This window comes from Chionomys nivalis, chromosome 13 (assembly GCF_950005125.1).
Source record: "Chionomys nivalis chromosome 13, mChiNiv1.1, whole genome shotgun sequence".
In the NCBI taxonomy this organism is placed as follows: Eukaryota; Metazoa; Chordata; class Mammalia; order Rodentia; family Cricetidae; genus Chionomys; species Chionomys nivalis.
The window spans coordinates 9,264,696-9,278,975 of NC_080098.1; the positions used below are offsets into that span (position 1 = coordinate 9,264,696).

Genomic DNA, 14,280 nt, shown 5'->3' on the forward strand with positions numbered 1-14,280 from the left:
CCAAAAAGCTACGGAGAAACTCTGTCTCGAAAATCAAAAAAAAAAAAATGAGTCTTGGAGTCTAGAAAGATGGCTCAGTGGTAAGAACACTTGTTGCTCTCGCAGAGGACCTGGGTTCATCTCCCAGCACCCACATAGCAGCTCACAACAGTCTCACTCCACTTCTGGAGGACCTGATGCTGTGGGCTCGCGCTCGTGTGATGCACATATGTACATGGTAGGCAAAACACTCATATATAAACAATTATTTTGAAAAACTAACCTCCAAGAATAAGTGAGCCATATGCATGTTGTCTGTCTGAAGGACTGACAAGGACGGTGGGGTCTGCCTCATGCCCTGGCCAACAGTGACCTGTGCTGGCCTGTGAGCTTGTATGCCAAATAGAAACCTGTCTGCTTTCTTAAAGTTTTATCTTAGTGAAGACTAGGTTCAATAACTTGCATTAGATATTTATAGCGTGTATATTAATCTAGGTAGACTGCATCATTGCTCATTACATTTGAGGTTACAAAAAATTCTGCATGCCCAGAGTGAATATCGTGTGGCAAATGGAAAGTACAGTTGCTGAATTATTCAGTGTCAAACATTGAAATTAAGATAGTATTTAGATCTAATTTACTTTATTTGGGATCTGCCTAAAAATAAATTTCAGGATTGTTTGAGTAGTAAACAACCTATTCGAGCAGCTCATCTCTCAGCAAAGTACATTTGTTTCAAATTCTATGTCAGCTCTTGCTGACTCTTAATTCGCTTCTCTCATTCACTCCCTTCCACCATCTTTATTCAGTGTTACATACTAGGCTCTGGGAAGGATACAAACAGTTTAAGTCAAAGTCTCTTCCTTCATGTGACATATAAGAGGCTTATTGAAAATGTAAATTTAGAATTTTGAAATTTCTGAGTGCCTTCTTCAGTTTGAAAACCGTGTGTTCAGATATTTAAAATTAAATGAATCTAGGTGTTTAAAACTAAGTGGTAAGGGTAACTTACTAGTCACTGCTGCTCCTTTCCCCACCTTTTATGCTCTTGGCAACTGTATCCAGGGTCTTGTCCATGCTAGGTCAGTTGTTTTAACAATGAATTGCATTCTTGTTTGCTGGGTTCTGGAATGTGTCGCTCAGGCTGGCCTTGCAGTCGAGTCCTTCTGCCTCAACTCCTAAGTAATGTGACGGCAGGTGTGTTCATCATGCCCAGTGATAGTAGAAACTAAATCCGTCAGAGAGTGAAAGTGCCAGATGATCTTTTTACATTGCTCCATTATGAAGAATTGCTAGGAAATAATTTTAGTAGCCATTGAGCTTCTTGGGTCTAGAGATCATTGACTAATTGATAATTGAAAAGAACAGAAATCCAGTATTCATATGCATTATTGCCAAACAGATTCACAACTATTTTTGTTCTTTTTAATAAACACATGATGTTGAGTCGTTATTCTCATACCACTGATATTCCAAATTTATTCCTATTTTGTTTCTGCACTCTAAGTATTCTATGAAATGCAAATATTTTATGTGCTTTTGAAATACCTCTGGTGCTTAGACGAAGTGACAGTAAAGGCATGTAGTGCTTAATCTAATCTGGCATAAGATATGAGCCCCTAATGACTAATGCCTTTCATTATTAACATCAGAAAGCCTTTCTAGAGCAAATATGAATAGTGGTAGGTAAAGCATTAGGGCAGAAAGTTGAACTGGCCAGACTTTTTCCATAAAATTAAAGATAAGTCAATATATACTTAACGACAGTTGAGTGCTAATCTTCAACTAGTGCTTGTAAAGGTAAGAGCGACAGCAATTTAGGAAAACCAACAGATACGCAGTTCATGCATGAAGCCAAATGAAGGGTATGTGCTGTGGTTATTTGATGTCAGGATGGGTTCATACCTCTTCTCTTCCTCCACACCAGAAAGCTTTATGGAGGATGTAGGTACAGGCAGAATCATGCATGTGGTGGACAGCAGCCCAACTGGAGACTTGGTAGATTGCTCTCAGTGAGCATCATCACATAGAATTGATTTTTTTTTATTATCTTCTTCATTTCAAGAATAAAAGTAGAAATCACAGAATTTAACTAGTAATGAAGTAGGGCCCGTCCTTTGCATGCTTTAAAACGTGGGGATATTTTCAACACCCTGTCAGGAAGAATAACCTTTAAAACACACATCAGTTATATAATAATGTTTTCCTTCCTCCCTTCTCTCTCATTCATTCTTTAAAAACAAAACAAAACAAATCAAGAGCCTCTTTGTAGAGCTATGGATGGCATAGAATTAGCTGTGTAGACCAGGCTGGCCTTGCACTCACAGAGATCAACCAGTTTCTATTTCCCAAGTGCTAGGATTAAGACATGCACCACCTTGTCTGATTTTTTCCCCCCTCTCCTAAATTTTTAAAGGAATTTGGGGAGAGAGGTTTGAGCATTAGTTGTGTTAGCTTTGAATTTCTAATACTAGAAGATTGGTGGCCCGATAAGTACAATTCTGGTCCCACACACCCATGTCACTGTTAATACCCTTGATTTTTTGAAGCATGTGTACACACACACCCTAGCAGCCATCTAGAATCTGAAGTGTGATTCATTTTTATTGTTTGTTTATTTTTGTTTCTTTTAAAATTACTACATCTTCAACATTTTATGTTTAAATCTGAATTGTGTTTAAGCTAGAAAATTGGATCTTTAGGATCTGATCTCATCTCATGATTGTTTTATTAGTCATGATGCAGAATCTTAATTTTCTTTCTGCATTAAATTTTGACTATGAATATAACATTCCTTTAAACATATTTAAAGAATGTAGCTTTCTAGTTGGAAATTATTTTTTTGTTGTTTTTGTTAAAATTTAAATAGAAAACAAACAAACAAAACCTTACACAAAGATGCAAACCTGATACTACAAACGTGGCTTTTCTCCCTATTAAAGCAAATTAATAATAATTAAATAAAAAATATGTCCACTTGAGATGTAGTTTCTAGGGTACTATTAATAGCCAAAATTAATATATGTAGTAAAAATTAATATATGTAGAAAATTATATATAATTTTTATGTAGTTAAAAACGATCAAACCTCTAATGTAAGATATTTAGCGGTATTCCAAATGACAGGGTCCATTAGGCTATTAGGCCTAGTGGAACATTTGTTTTGACCTGAGTCTTAAGATAAGGAAAATTCTTTACTCCTGTATTTCTTAGGAAAGTAGGATACTGTATCCTAACCTCTTGCATTCATTAATTTGTAGTCCTTTTTATGCTTAATTTAGCTCATTTTATTATTGCAAAATTGTGCTTAAAAGCAGTATGAACTTTAACACACCAAGCTTTTTTTTATTTCTAATCACTGCATGTTTTATGTAGTGCATGCTGTCTGAGTTAGACTTTTGTTAAAATTCTGTTCATTAAATTTTTTTTCACTTAGATTAATTACTTGTTTGACTCCTTTTAGTTGCTGATAGCCCAACTCCACCACCCCCGCCTCCGCCGGATGACATTCCCATGTTTGATGACTCTCCACCTCCTCCACCGCCTCCTCCGGTGGACTATGAAGACGAGGAAGCTGCAGTAGTTCAGTACAGTGACCCCTATGCAGACGGGGATCCTGCATGGGCTCCCAAGAACTATATTGAGAAAGGTGAGGTACTGCCACTGTGGACTGATTTGAAGTCAATAATGCAATTACAGAGTTTATTGCTGTGAAAAAACCCAGCATTTTTTATCTGTCTTACCAGTCAAGACGGCGCTGCATATGCCTTGTGTTCTTCAGCAGTATGCAAAGGATTCTTTATGTTTTCAATTTAAATTCTTAGATTTCTTTTTTTTTTTTAAACAAAATTTCTTTATTGAATCTTTGGAAATTTCACATCATGCAACCAGTTCCGCTCACCTCCCAGTCCCTTCATATTCTTCCCTCTTACCCTGAAGCAGCTGTCCAAACTAAAATTAAAAAACAACAAAACAAGCAAGCAGACAAAAACAAAAGAAAAAATAGAACAACAAAAGCAACTTCTTCGATCCTCCATCTTTCCTGCCTCTCCAACACCTCTTCATTTGACCATATAACTTTACTTGTACATGTTCATTGCAGGGAGTCACTGGTCTCACTGGAACATCTCTGGGATATCCCAAGGCTGCCCCAAAGTCTTGGAGATGCCGGGGTTATTGTTCCATAGGATCAGTTCTTTCATGAGCTCCAGCAGGTCCTAGAGTTTAGGGTAGATGCTAGTGTGGGCCATCCCCAGGCCCACAGTCGTAGTTGAGCTGGTCATTCTGGGCCACTGGGACTGTTAGATGTATGCTTCTGACTTCAGATGGATTTGACTGTGTTTTGTAGATCAGTTAAGGCACAAAACTGAACTAAATGACTTTAAGCATTTCCCTCTGTCCCCACTTTTTCCCTGTCCCTTCTCTCTCCTTTCCGTTTCCCTCTTGCCCCCCCCCCTTTTTTATTCAAGGCCAGGTGTAGCTTAGATTTTGTTGGCTATATTGATTCAGCTGTTTTGCAGCTCAAAGTCAGGAGTTATTATATATGTGAGGAGATGTAGTTCAAAGTTGGGTGTTAATATGTGAGTAGATGTAGGTGTGTTCAGTAAAACTTTACTTACAAAAACTGGCAATGGGACGCCAGAGAGATGACTTAGAGTTTGGAGCATTTCTTGCTCTTGTAGAAGACCCAGGTTTAGTTCCCAGCACTCACATGGTGGCTTACACCCATCTATAACTCCAGTTCCAGGAGATTTGATGCCTTCTGACTCCTGGCACCAGGCACACATGTAGTACACATTCAGATATGCAAACAAAATCACTCACACAGAAAATAAGATTTAAATCTAAAAAAAATGGTGTGGTGGGTTAGTTAGACTTGCCAGTGGGCTATTATTGTTGACTGCTGTTGTAAATCAAAGTAACATTTAGCGACTTAAGCTAGGCATGATTGCATATACCTGAACCACAGCACCCAGGAAGCAGAGGCTGGAGGATCATTACAAATTTGACAACAGCCTCATCTGCATAGTGATTATCTCATCCTTCTGCCATGGGCAAGGAAAAGATTTAGTAGGATTATTGTCATAGTTAGGATTTATGTTGTTGTGGTAAACAGCATGATTGAAATCAGCTTGGGGAGGAAAGGGTTTGGCCGAAACCTGCAAGTCATGGAGGAGTGGTTCCTGGCTTACTTCTCTAGTTTGGTCAGCCTACTTTCTTATTGCATCCAGGACCTCCTGCCCAGGAGTGGCACTGCCCACCGTGGGCTCTGGTCACCCACATCAATCACCAGTCAAGAAAATGCACCACAGACTTACAGGCCAATCTTATGGAGACATTTTCTCAGTTAAGAGTCTCTCTTCCCAGATATGTTCTAACGTGTACAAATTAACATAGGACAGCAAGTACACATATATTTAAAGTTGTAATAGCCACTTTTGTGAAACTTGTTTAATTTGGACCAACAATTTATGACATGACTTCTTGTTCTTATTGCTAACTCAAATTTAACCTAATGTATACTGATGTGATCCTATTCTCTGCGTTAAACTAATAGATTTAAATTCCAGATAGCCTTACATATAGGAGATCTTGATTAGATCCAGGAGAATAGAATCAACATCAGATTATCATTAATGGTTAAATAGCGCTAAGAGAAATCATGAGGAAGTATATACATTGAGATAAGACTGTTACAGAGGAAACCTTGAAAACTGTGGTTCATTACCTTTCTGAGCCATTTGCATAGGAGGATCTAAGAGCATGAAGTGGTTATCATTTTGTTCAAAGACTTGACCGTTTCAGGCATTTGTCAGCCAGTTTAAAGTCAGTCTGTAGCACTGAGTCTCACCTCCTGTGACTCTAGATACAAGAGTATTACCAAAGACTATGTGAAGAGGTTTTCTTAATTAGTAATTGTTAACCCCTTGCAAATCACTTGATCCTTTTAGCTTGTTATTTAGCCAGAGATACTTTTGATAGTGTTGTATTTTTAAGCCTTGATGTACTATTGAGATCATAATCAGCATACTGTGATTTTGCTGTAGAACTAAAATGGAAGAAACTGGGCTTGTTGGATCTCCTCACTACAGTATTTTGTAAGAAGAAAAAACTGCCTAACTTAAAATGTAGTTTCCCTATTTCACTAATTTAGAGTTTCTTAAGGGCAAAAATATAAGCATCATGTATGCTCATAAAATTCCTTTTTTTTTTTTTTTTTTTTTTTTGGTTTTTTGAGACAGGGTTTCTCTGTGGTTTTGGAGCCTGTCCTGGAACTAGCTCTTGTAGGCCAGGCTGGTCTCGAACTCACAGAGATCCGCCTGCCTCTGCCTCCTGAGTGCTGGGATTAAAGGCATGCACCACCACCGCCCGGCAAAATTCCTTATTTTTAAGAAAAAAAGACTGTTATGAATATATGAAGTAAATAAAAAATCACATAAGTTATAAATTTACTATTCATATATAGTTGAAAATTACATGTAATTTTAGAATTATGTTATAAAATGAATTTAAGGGAATATTTAAATTCACAAAACAGTTCAAAAAGTAGTACATAAGTTGTTTGACCTTTCTATAACATCTGGAAAGGATACTTTAACTAGAAAGGAAGGGTATTTTGAACTTGTATCACACTTTCTGGGTTTTTCCCTTACTTTTCCATTTTTAAAATTAAACTTTAAAGTGAGACTTTTTTTTTTAAACCTGAATGTATCCCTATCAATTAGCATAGAATTTTGAATAAATAGACTTACCTCACAATAAGATTTATTAATGTGTGGTATGGTCAAAATAGGTATGGTACTTTGCTTAGATACTCCATGGATATTTGTCTGAATGAATAGAAATAAATCCTAAATTTAACGCGTGGATCTATGGGAGTGTAGGCCTCTAATCCTAGGTCTTGGAATATTGAGGCAGTGAGACCAGCCTAAGATAAATAGTGAGGTCTTATCTCAGAAAAGCAAAACTAACCCACCCAAATTCCAAGATTTTAAAATTGTGACTTCATTTATTTTTTTGGGAAGGGGCACATGGCACAGTCTGTGTGTGAGGGTCAGAAGACAACTAACAGTCAGTTCTCTCTGCCATGTACTTGTTTTTCCTGTACTACATAGATGTGTATTACATTTAAAAATTGAAGGAACTCTTGGAGACAGCACTCTCATGTCGTCCTTTGTTTTCTCCACAGTTGTTGCAATATATGATTATACAAAAGACAAGGATGACGAGCTGTCCTTTAAAGAGGGTGCAATCATCTATGTCATAAAGAAGAATGATGATGGTTGGTTTGAAGGAGTTTGCAATCGAGTGACTGGACTCTTTCCTGGGAACTATGTTGAATCGATCATGCACTATACTGATTAGGTTTTTCTTTTTTCTTTTTTTCTTCTCATGTAGGTTATTACTCCGTCATACTGTGGGACTATATGGTTAACAGAATTGTCTTAATGTTTAAAATGTGCCCATATTTTCAGGACAATGTTTTATTGGTATATTTGGATGTCTACCTGTAAGCATACATTTTAGAGGCAGTTCACATATTGCTCAACAGCAGTTTATACCAGAGACTGCCTGTAATTGATTATGCATATGTGTTCACACCTTGATAACTTTATGACCAGCCTAAACATTCTGGGGATGTGGGTTATCATATTTAACAAATCATGGTTCAGAATGCACCATTTCATGTTTCAGTGCAGCATGGTCACTAACATTATGTCAGACTAATAGGAAAATCAGAAAACTTAAATGCTGGTGCTGGTCATACTTTTGATTTAAATTCTCATTTTTTAAGAATACTGTGTTTAAAGCATGCATAAAATTTTATGTATTGAAAGATACTTAACAATTCAAGATGCTTCCAATTTGTGTAACATTTATCTGGAGTACTCATATTTGAGTCTCTAAGTTCTTCATGTGAAATGAAAGATTATCTGTAATGTTGTAATTTGTATCTAAGTTTTTTAATGAGTGAAATTTGCATTATAAATTTTTCCATTCATAAATACATAAGTGAACCAAAGGATTTTGTCCTCTCCTTTACTGGTTTGCTTTAAACATGTGTGCTCGTGCACATGCATGCACATAGAATCCCAACACAAAAGGTTTATTGCAGAATTATGGTCCTATTTTCTCAGTGTATTAGCTTGGAAACATGTGTCCAAACAGCATCATGTGACAGAATTTTGCAGATTTTGGAGCTAAAACATTTTGTCAGAGTTAGCACATCATTCTGTAGGTAAAAATCCAAAGGGATGCTACACATTTCCTGTGGTTTTGATGAAAATGAATTTACACTGGTTCAATAAAAGGAAAATCTCTCATGTATTGTAAAAGCGAATGCAATTAATTCGTGGATAGGCATATGTAACCCATTACACGGCACTAGCAACATACAATTGGAAAAGAAAGTAGGCCATGTATTACTCTGTAAACAGGTAATAGGAGGTTTGTATTGTAACTGAAATGCAACACATGCACTTTGTGTGACTCCTTGATTTAAGGGAGGGTGAGAGGGATATTAGGGATATTTCTCTTGTATATAATGCTGTACTGCTTAGGATATTACAGTAGATCACACAAGTGTGGGTTTCTATGTATTGAGGATTACAGACTTATGACAGCATAGTAAATGATGAGAGCAGTACAAAATATTTCTGAAAATTAAAGACCATTGTTTCTACCAAATTATCAACTATTTCATATATGTTTTATTTACCTTTGTTATTTTTAAAGTATGTCATTAGTGATCAGATAGCTATATTATGCCTTTTCTTTTTGAAGCAGAATGTTTTCTTAATTTGTAAATAACCTGTTGTCTAAATTTTATCTACAGTCTTTTATAATAAACTATGTTCCTCTATGAAAAAAGTTGGATATTGTTAAAACATAACTAATGTGGATTTAAATTTAAGTATAGACTTCAAAATTCTCTGACCTTATGAAACAAAGACAAACCACTTGAATTTTAACGTTGATTATTTATTTGTGTAATGGCTTTCCATGTGGGCATTAACAGTGTAAACAGTGCCACACATAACCATCAGGATACCTCGATTAGACTTTATAGGATTATAGTGACACTGGTTTAATTACATTTAAAAAGTTTTCTGAAAAACTTTGCCAATAAAAAAAAATTGCCCATCAATAAGGTTGAAATTATTTCCTAAAGTGATTTTTGGTTATCTGCACGTGGAGCAAATAGTGTTTCACAAAATTCATTAGGCACAGTCTGGTAAAATAGCTGCCGGGAAGATCAGAAAAGTTTGTCATTTATCTCTTGTGAGCACACTTTCTGAAAGCTGGATGAGGGCATCCCTTTCTGTGGATGGTCTAAGTTTCCTGATCTCTCTCACTGCTTCATGGCAGTACCGCTGGGCGAGGTAGGTTGTTTGTTGCACGCCATCACTCTACAGGAGACAAGAAAAACAGAGATCACTGATGAGCTCCAGGAATGCTGCCACAATAGATAAAACACAGTGAGATTAGATGAGCTGTACAGTTAATAATCATACTATGTCCTGATGTTCTCTTCCTGGCAGGTGGCGGCTGCTTCTATATACTTTGCATCCTTTTTCATACGGGAACATGCTGTAGTTTGGTTAGCGCACACAGAAGTCACCTCTGTCAAGCAGCCAGCCATTTTCTGTTACCTTTACTGAAGCATTAGAAGTTTTTCAGAGTTCTATCTATATAAAAGATTTTCCAGTTTTAAAATACAAACCCAAAGGGTTTGTGATGAAAATGCCTTTCATATTGGAAATGACAGCTCATCCCCAGCGTTTCCTAATCTAATCATGGCATCACTGTCTTCAGTTGGTCTGTGGATTACCTTTACTATCATAGAGGAATTACTTTTGATTTCCTCTTGTATGAGGACACCATTGCTCATGTCCTCTCTGTGCATTAAAGATAGTTACATTCTGGAACTATGTTTCTAATGTTGGTTTTTTCTAGAAGCCGGACATTAATAAAACATTTTTCCCTCTGTGGAATTAAGTTGTATAATAAAGCACTTCCTTTCCATGGTTCTCTTATAGTTTTGGTTGGGAGACTAGTCTTTAGTGGCTGAGCCATCTCTCCAGCCCTTCTCCATGGCTTTCAACCACTGTTACTTAGAATATAATATTCCTAGTATATGGCTGAAAAGCTTTGCTCAAAACAAGAGTTTAGTTTTCTGTGCCGTCTTGCAAAGCAGCATGCTCTCTCTTGCTCGATGTTTAAACACATACACCTGCACAAATAACCCACTTCAAAGGGTATGTGAGAAACCACTTTATTTTCTTTTTGAGACAGTATTTCATTATGTACCTCTGGCTGGCCTCAGACTCACAGAAATCCACCTGCCTTTGCCTTCTAAGTCCTAGGATTAAAGGTATGTACTTTTATTCTCTATGTGTGACTTCATCTTAGCTAAGATGTAGCTAATGATCTAACTTAGTAGAGATCTCCAGGTTCCCATAAACACACATTGTTACACTTGTTCTTACTGATCCCTCATGCTGCTGCACCCAGTCACCACTTCTAACTGGTCCTCTTTCTCAGTGTTACTCTTTTCTGCTTTTATGTAAACATTCCATTTACTCTTTCTCCCTTTTTTTCTTCTCTTACGAGCTATACATGTACAAATTTAAATCTTGTCTGTTTATGAGAAATGATTTGTTTGAGACTGACTTATTTTGCCTGACATAATGATCTCTAGTTCTGTCCGTTTTCCTGCAAATATCATAATTTTATTTTAAAATATTTTCAAAAAATTATGTGTATTCCTGTATGTGGGTATGCCATGTAGACCAGATGTCTCTGCTCCTGGACATAGAGTCACAGGCAGCTGAGCTACCAGGCATAGGTGCTATGAAGCAAACATATACGGTAGTTCTCTGCTGACTCCCACAGTGGCCACAGGAGTTTCTGTTCCCTTTCCCTGCACCCTCAACAGCCTTTATCATTACTTCTGTTCTTGATAATAGCCATTCTGATGGTGGCTAAGATGGAGTCTTAGTTTCAACGTGCATCTCCCTAATTGTTAAGAATGTTGAACACATTTCCAAATATCTGTTTAGTTCATTAGCCTACTTAGTAAATGCTTAAATTAGCATTCAATTTTTACATTTCTTTATATATTTTGGGTATTAAATTTATAGTGTGTATAGTTGGCAGTTTTTTTCTATTGTGTATGCTGTCTGTTGATCTTGCAGAAGCTTTTACATATAATCCCATTTGCCAGTTGTTGGAATTATTTTCCCTTCTATTTGAGTCAAATAATGGGCTGGAAATGAGATGCTCAGTGGTAGAGCACTTGCTAACGTGCAAAGTTCTGTTTAGTATCTAGCACCAGGGAGGGTTTTTTTTTTAAGTCTTGTTTTAAGAATTTGTTATCCTTATAGATTTTCCTATTTGAGTTTTTAGTGTCTTTTTTATTCACATTGTCTTCTGCTCAGTTTTAATCAACTCTTTAGTAATCCTGAGTTTTCCACACATACTTTACTATAAGAACCACAATAATTCACTTGAGACTTTGATTAGCTTTCTATAACCATGTTTTTGGACACACCTGAGCATGTACATGTACACAGACTTGTCATCATTTTCTAAACAATATCAGTTGCATTTATATCACAGTTAGCTATTATAAACAATCCCCAAATGGTTTAAAGTATAAAGCAATATTCTGACATTTGATATAAGTAGCTTTAAACACTCATGCATCTTTGATATCCAAGGAGCAGTTCTGTAACCCTCAAGGGTACCAAATGATGGCTGCACTATTTCTAAGGCCAGAGCCCCTCTGATGGATACTAGATTTGAGCCTTTTATAGCACTGTCAAACACTCACTAAAACACTGGAAACATAATTACTTAGAATTTTTAATGTGTTATACTTGTTATTAATACTTGTTTGCTTACTGTATTCCATGTATATAACCCGTAGCTTCCAGATAACTATGAATTTGGAAACCGATCATTCTTTACAAAAACACTGAATTTATGTGTTGAGTGTGTGGGTGTGGGCACATGTGGCGGAAGAGGAAAACTTGCAAGAGTTTTCTCCTTCCATCATATGGGTCTCTTGGGTCATCAGGCTTTGCAGCAAGTACCTTTACCTACTGGCACTGGAAATATTTATCTCATTGTTTATGGAAATTATTTAAAAAAATAAAACTTGCCGGGAGGCAGAGGCAGGCAGATCTCTGTGAGTTTGAGGCCAGCCTGGTCTAGAAGAGCTAGTTCCAGGACAGGAACCAAAAAGCTACAGAGAAACCCTGTCTCGAAAATTAAAAATAAATAAATAAATAAATAAATAAATGAATGAATGAATAAAATTTGGGTATCTGTGAGAAAGTTCCGAAGATATGCAGCAATATGTTTAAAATAAGCCTCTAGGTCCTGAACAGAGTAAATGGTTCTCCCTTTGAAAGAAAAATCTTCATGAATGTATAGTTCACTATGCTGGTTTCAAATTGTGTTCAATGACCCACTTTAGTAGGGAAGGCTACTATAACTGTCTAGTTATAGGAAGGAAGCTTTGAACAGGGCTGGGGCCGGCCCCAGACAGAGTACAGTAATGATACTCATGGACACATCAAAGCTTACTCTAGCCTAGCAGGTCTCATTGGCCTTGACTGCATAGAAGTATCACTGAAGGGAAATCTAATATAATAATTATATTAGTTGAGCTTTCTTCGGTTAATGAGATGGCTCAGTAGGTGAAGGAGCTCGCTGCCATGCTTAAGCGAATCCAATCTCTTAGGACGCACATGGTGCAAGATGAGAACCAACTCCTGCAAGTATAGTGCACAGGCACTGGAATTAATGTAAAAGTAGATAAGCTGGTTTTTTGGTTGTTGTTATTTGTTTGTTGTTTATGAGCTCCTTTCCTAGTTTTTGTCAAACTAAGCAAGGGTTGACCAACTTGGCTCTGTATCTAAAAAATTTTTTGTAACTACCTATGTTGCCTTCTGTATTTTTAAATGGTCTTACCAGTGTGTGTGTGTATGTGTGAAGATGCCTCAGTTAGTAAAGGTGCTTAAGGTGCCTGCTGCCAGACTTGATTGATCCCTGAGACACACATGGTAGGTGGTGCACACCTTTAATCCCAGCACTCGGGAGGCAGAGGCAGGCGGATCTCTGTGAGCTCGAAGCCAGCCTGGTCTACAAAAGCTAGTTCAGGCAGGATCCAAAGCTACATATAATCCCTGTCTTCATAAACAACAACAACCAAAAAAAAAACCATCACCAACAACAAAATCTCTTACCAATTGCCCTCTGACTTCCACATGCATACGCACAACAGTAGTCTTACCTCTAATACATACTGTCGGGCTCTGTCCACATCCCCTGGCAAGCTGAACCGCCTCATTATCATCGCATTCATTTCTGGGAACTAACCAAAAGAAGGGAAATCTATTTATTATTCCTGGATGAATGAAGAATTTTAATACTTGTTTGTAATTATATAGAAAAATTTTCAATGGATACTGGAGATAGCTCAACAGTTAGGAACACTCGGTGCTCTTGTATTGGGTGTCAGCCACATCATGCAGCCTACCATGCTCTTATAAACTCCACCTCCATTAGACCTGACACTCTGCGGGTCTCCAAGGGCCCTGCACACATGTGGTGCACATACAGACAAGCAGGCATATACGCATCAAACACCCTAATGTTCTATCTGTTGTCCAGTTTTGAGTGCATTTCAGGATTTCAAAGTACTGTACTTTGAGGTTCCCTCGGTTCTGATTCAGTAGGATATGAATTGAGAATGCCTTGTTAATGAATTTCCAGGTGATGTTGATACTGCTGGTCTAGGACCACTGCTCTAGGATGGGGTTAGGAATTAGAGACTGTTGACTGCCACTGTAATCATCTGCTTGTATACAGGGCAAATCTGATTATGCTGATGTCATGATTACTAGAACTACCCTGATGTTTTAATGCATAGCAAAGCTGAGATCCATTGGATTAGAGGAGATGGAGGTTATCAGCCAACCAGGTCAGTGTCCTGAATTACAAGATCAGAGGGTTTGGGGGTCAGGTCAGCATGTCAGAGCTTTGGTTTCATTCCCTAACACCACAAGAAACAAAATCTCATGGACTTGGAGACTTCATAGGGGAGGAAATTGTTTTTTCTGCTTTTCTAGGTTCACTGTTTGGTCCAAGAACTAGCTCACTGTAGCATCAAATAGGAGGAAAGGGTGGACGTGCCGCAGGGTCTGATGGCTGGAGCAACCCCAACTCACAACAGCCACGGTCTCCCCGCCTGTGTGTAGGTATACGATATGAATTTTTTAAAGGCCTTAA

General features: G+C 37.5%; 2 protein-coding genes across 13 annotated transcripts in view; one reads left to right on the forward strand and one right to left on the reverse strand.

The window, feature by feature from the left end:
• Positions 1-9,130, forward strand: part of Abi1 (abl interactor 1) — an 85,585-nt gene extending 76,455 nt beyond the window's left edge. For 9 of the 12 annotated variants that reach the window (XM_057786990.1, XM_057786991.1, XM_057786988.1 and 6 more), the window contains 2 exons: positions 3,443-3,628; positions 7,169-9,130. In XM_057786990.1, the coding sequence (XP_057642973.1) occupies positions 3,443-3,628; positions 7,169-7,344 (362 nt within the window). In that variant the 3' untranslated portion in view covers positions 7,345-9,130. The remainder of the gene's footprint in view (positions 1-3,442; positions 3,629-7,168) is intronic. The other 3 variants (XM_057786992.1, XM_057786998.1, XM_057786993.1) reach the window with 2 other exon arrangements.
• A 114-nt stretch (positions 9,131-9,244) lies between these two features.
• Positions 9,245-14,280, reverse strand: part of Pdss1 (decaprenyl diphosphate synthase subunit 1) — a 37,009-nt gene continuing 31,973 nt past the window's right edge. The window contains exons 10-11 of the mRNA XM_057787001.1: positions 13,283-13,363; positions 9,245-9,389 (exon numbers count right to left, since the gene is read on the reverse strand). Of these exons, the coding sequence (XP_057642984.1) occupies positions 9,249-9,389; positions 13,283-13,363 (222 nt within the window). The 3' untranslated portion in view covers positions 9,245-9,248. The remainder of the gene's footprint in view (positions 9,390-13,282; positions 13,364-14,280) is intronic.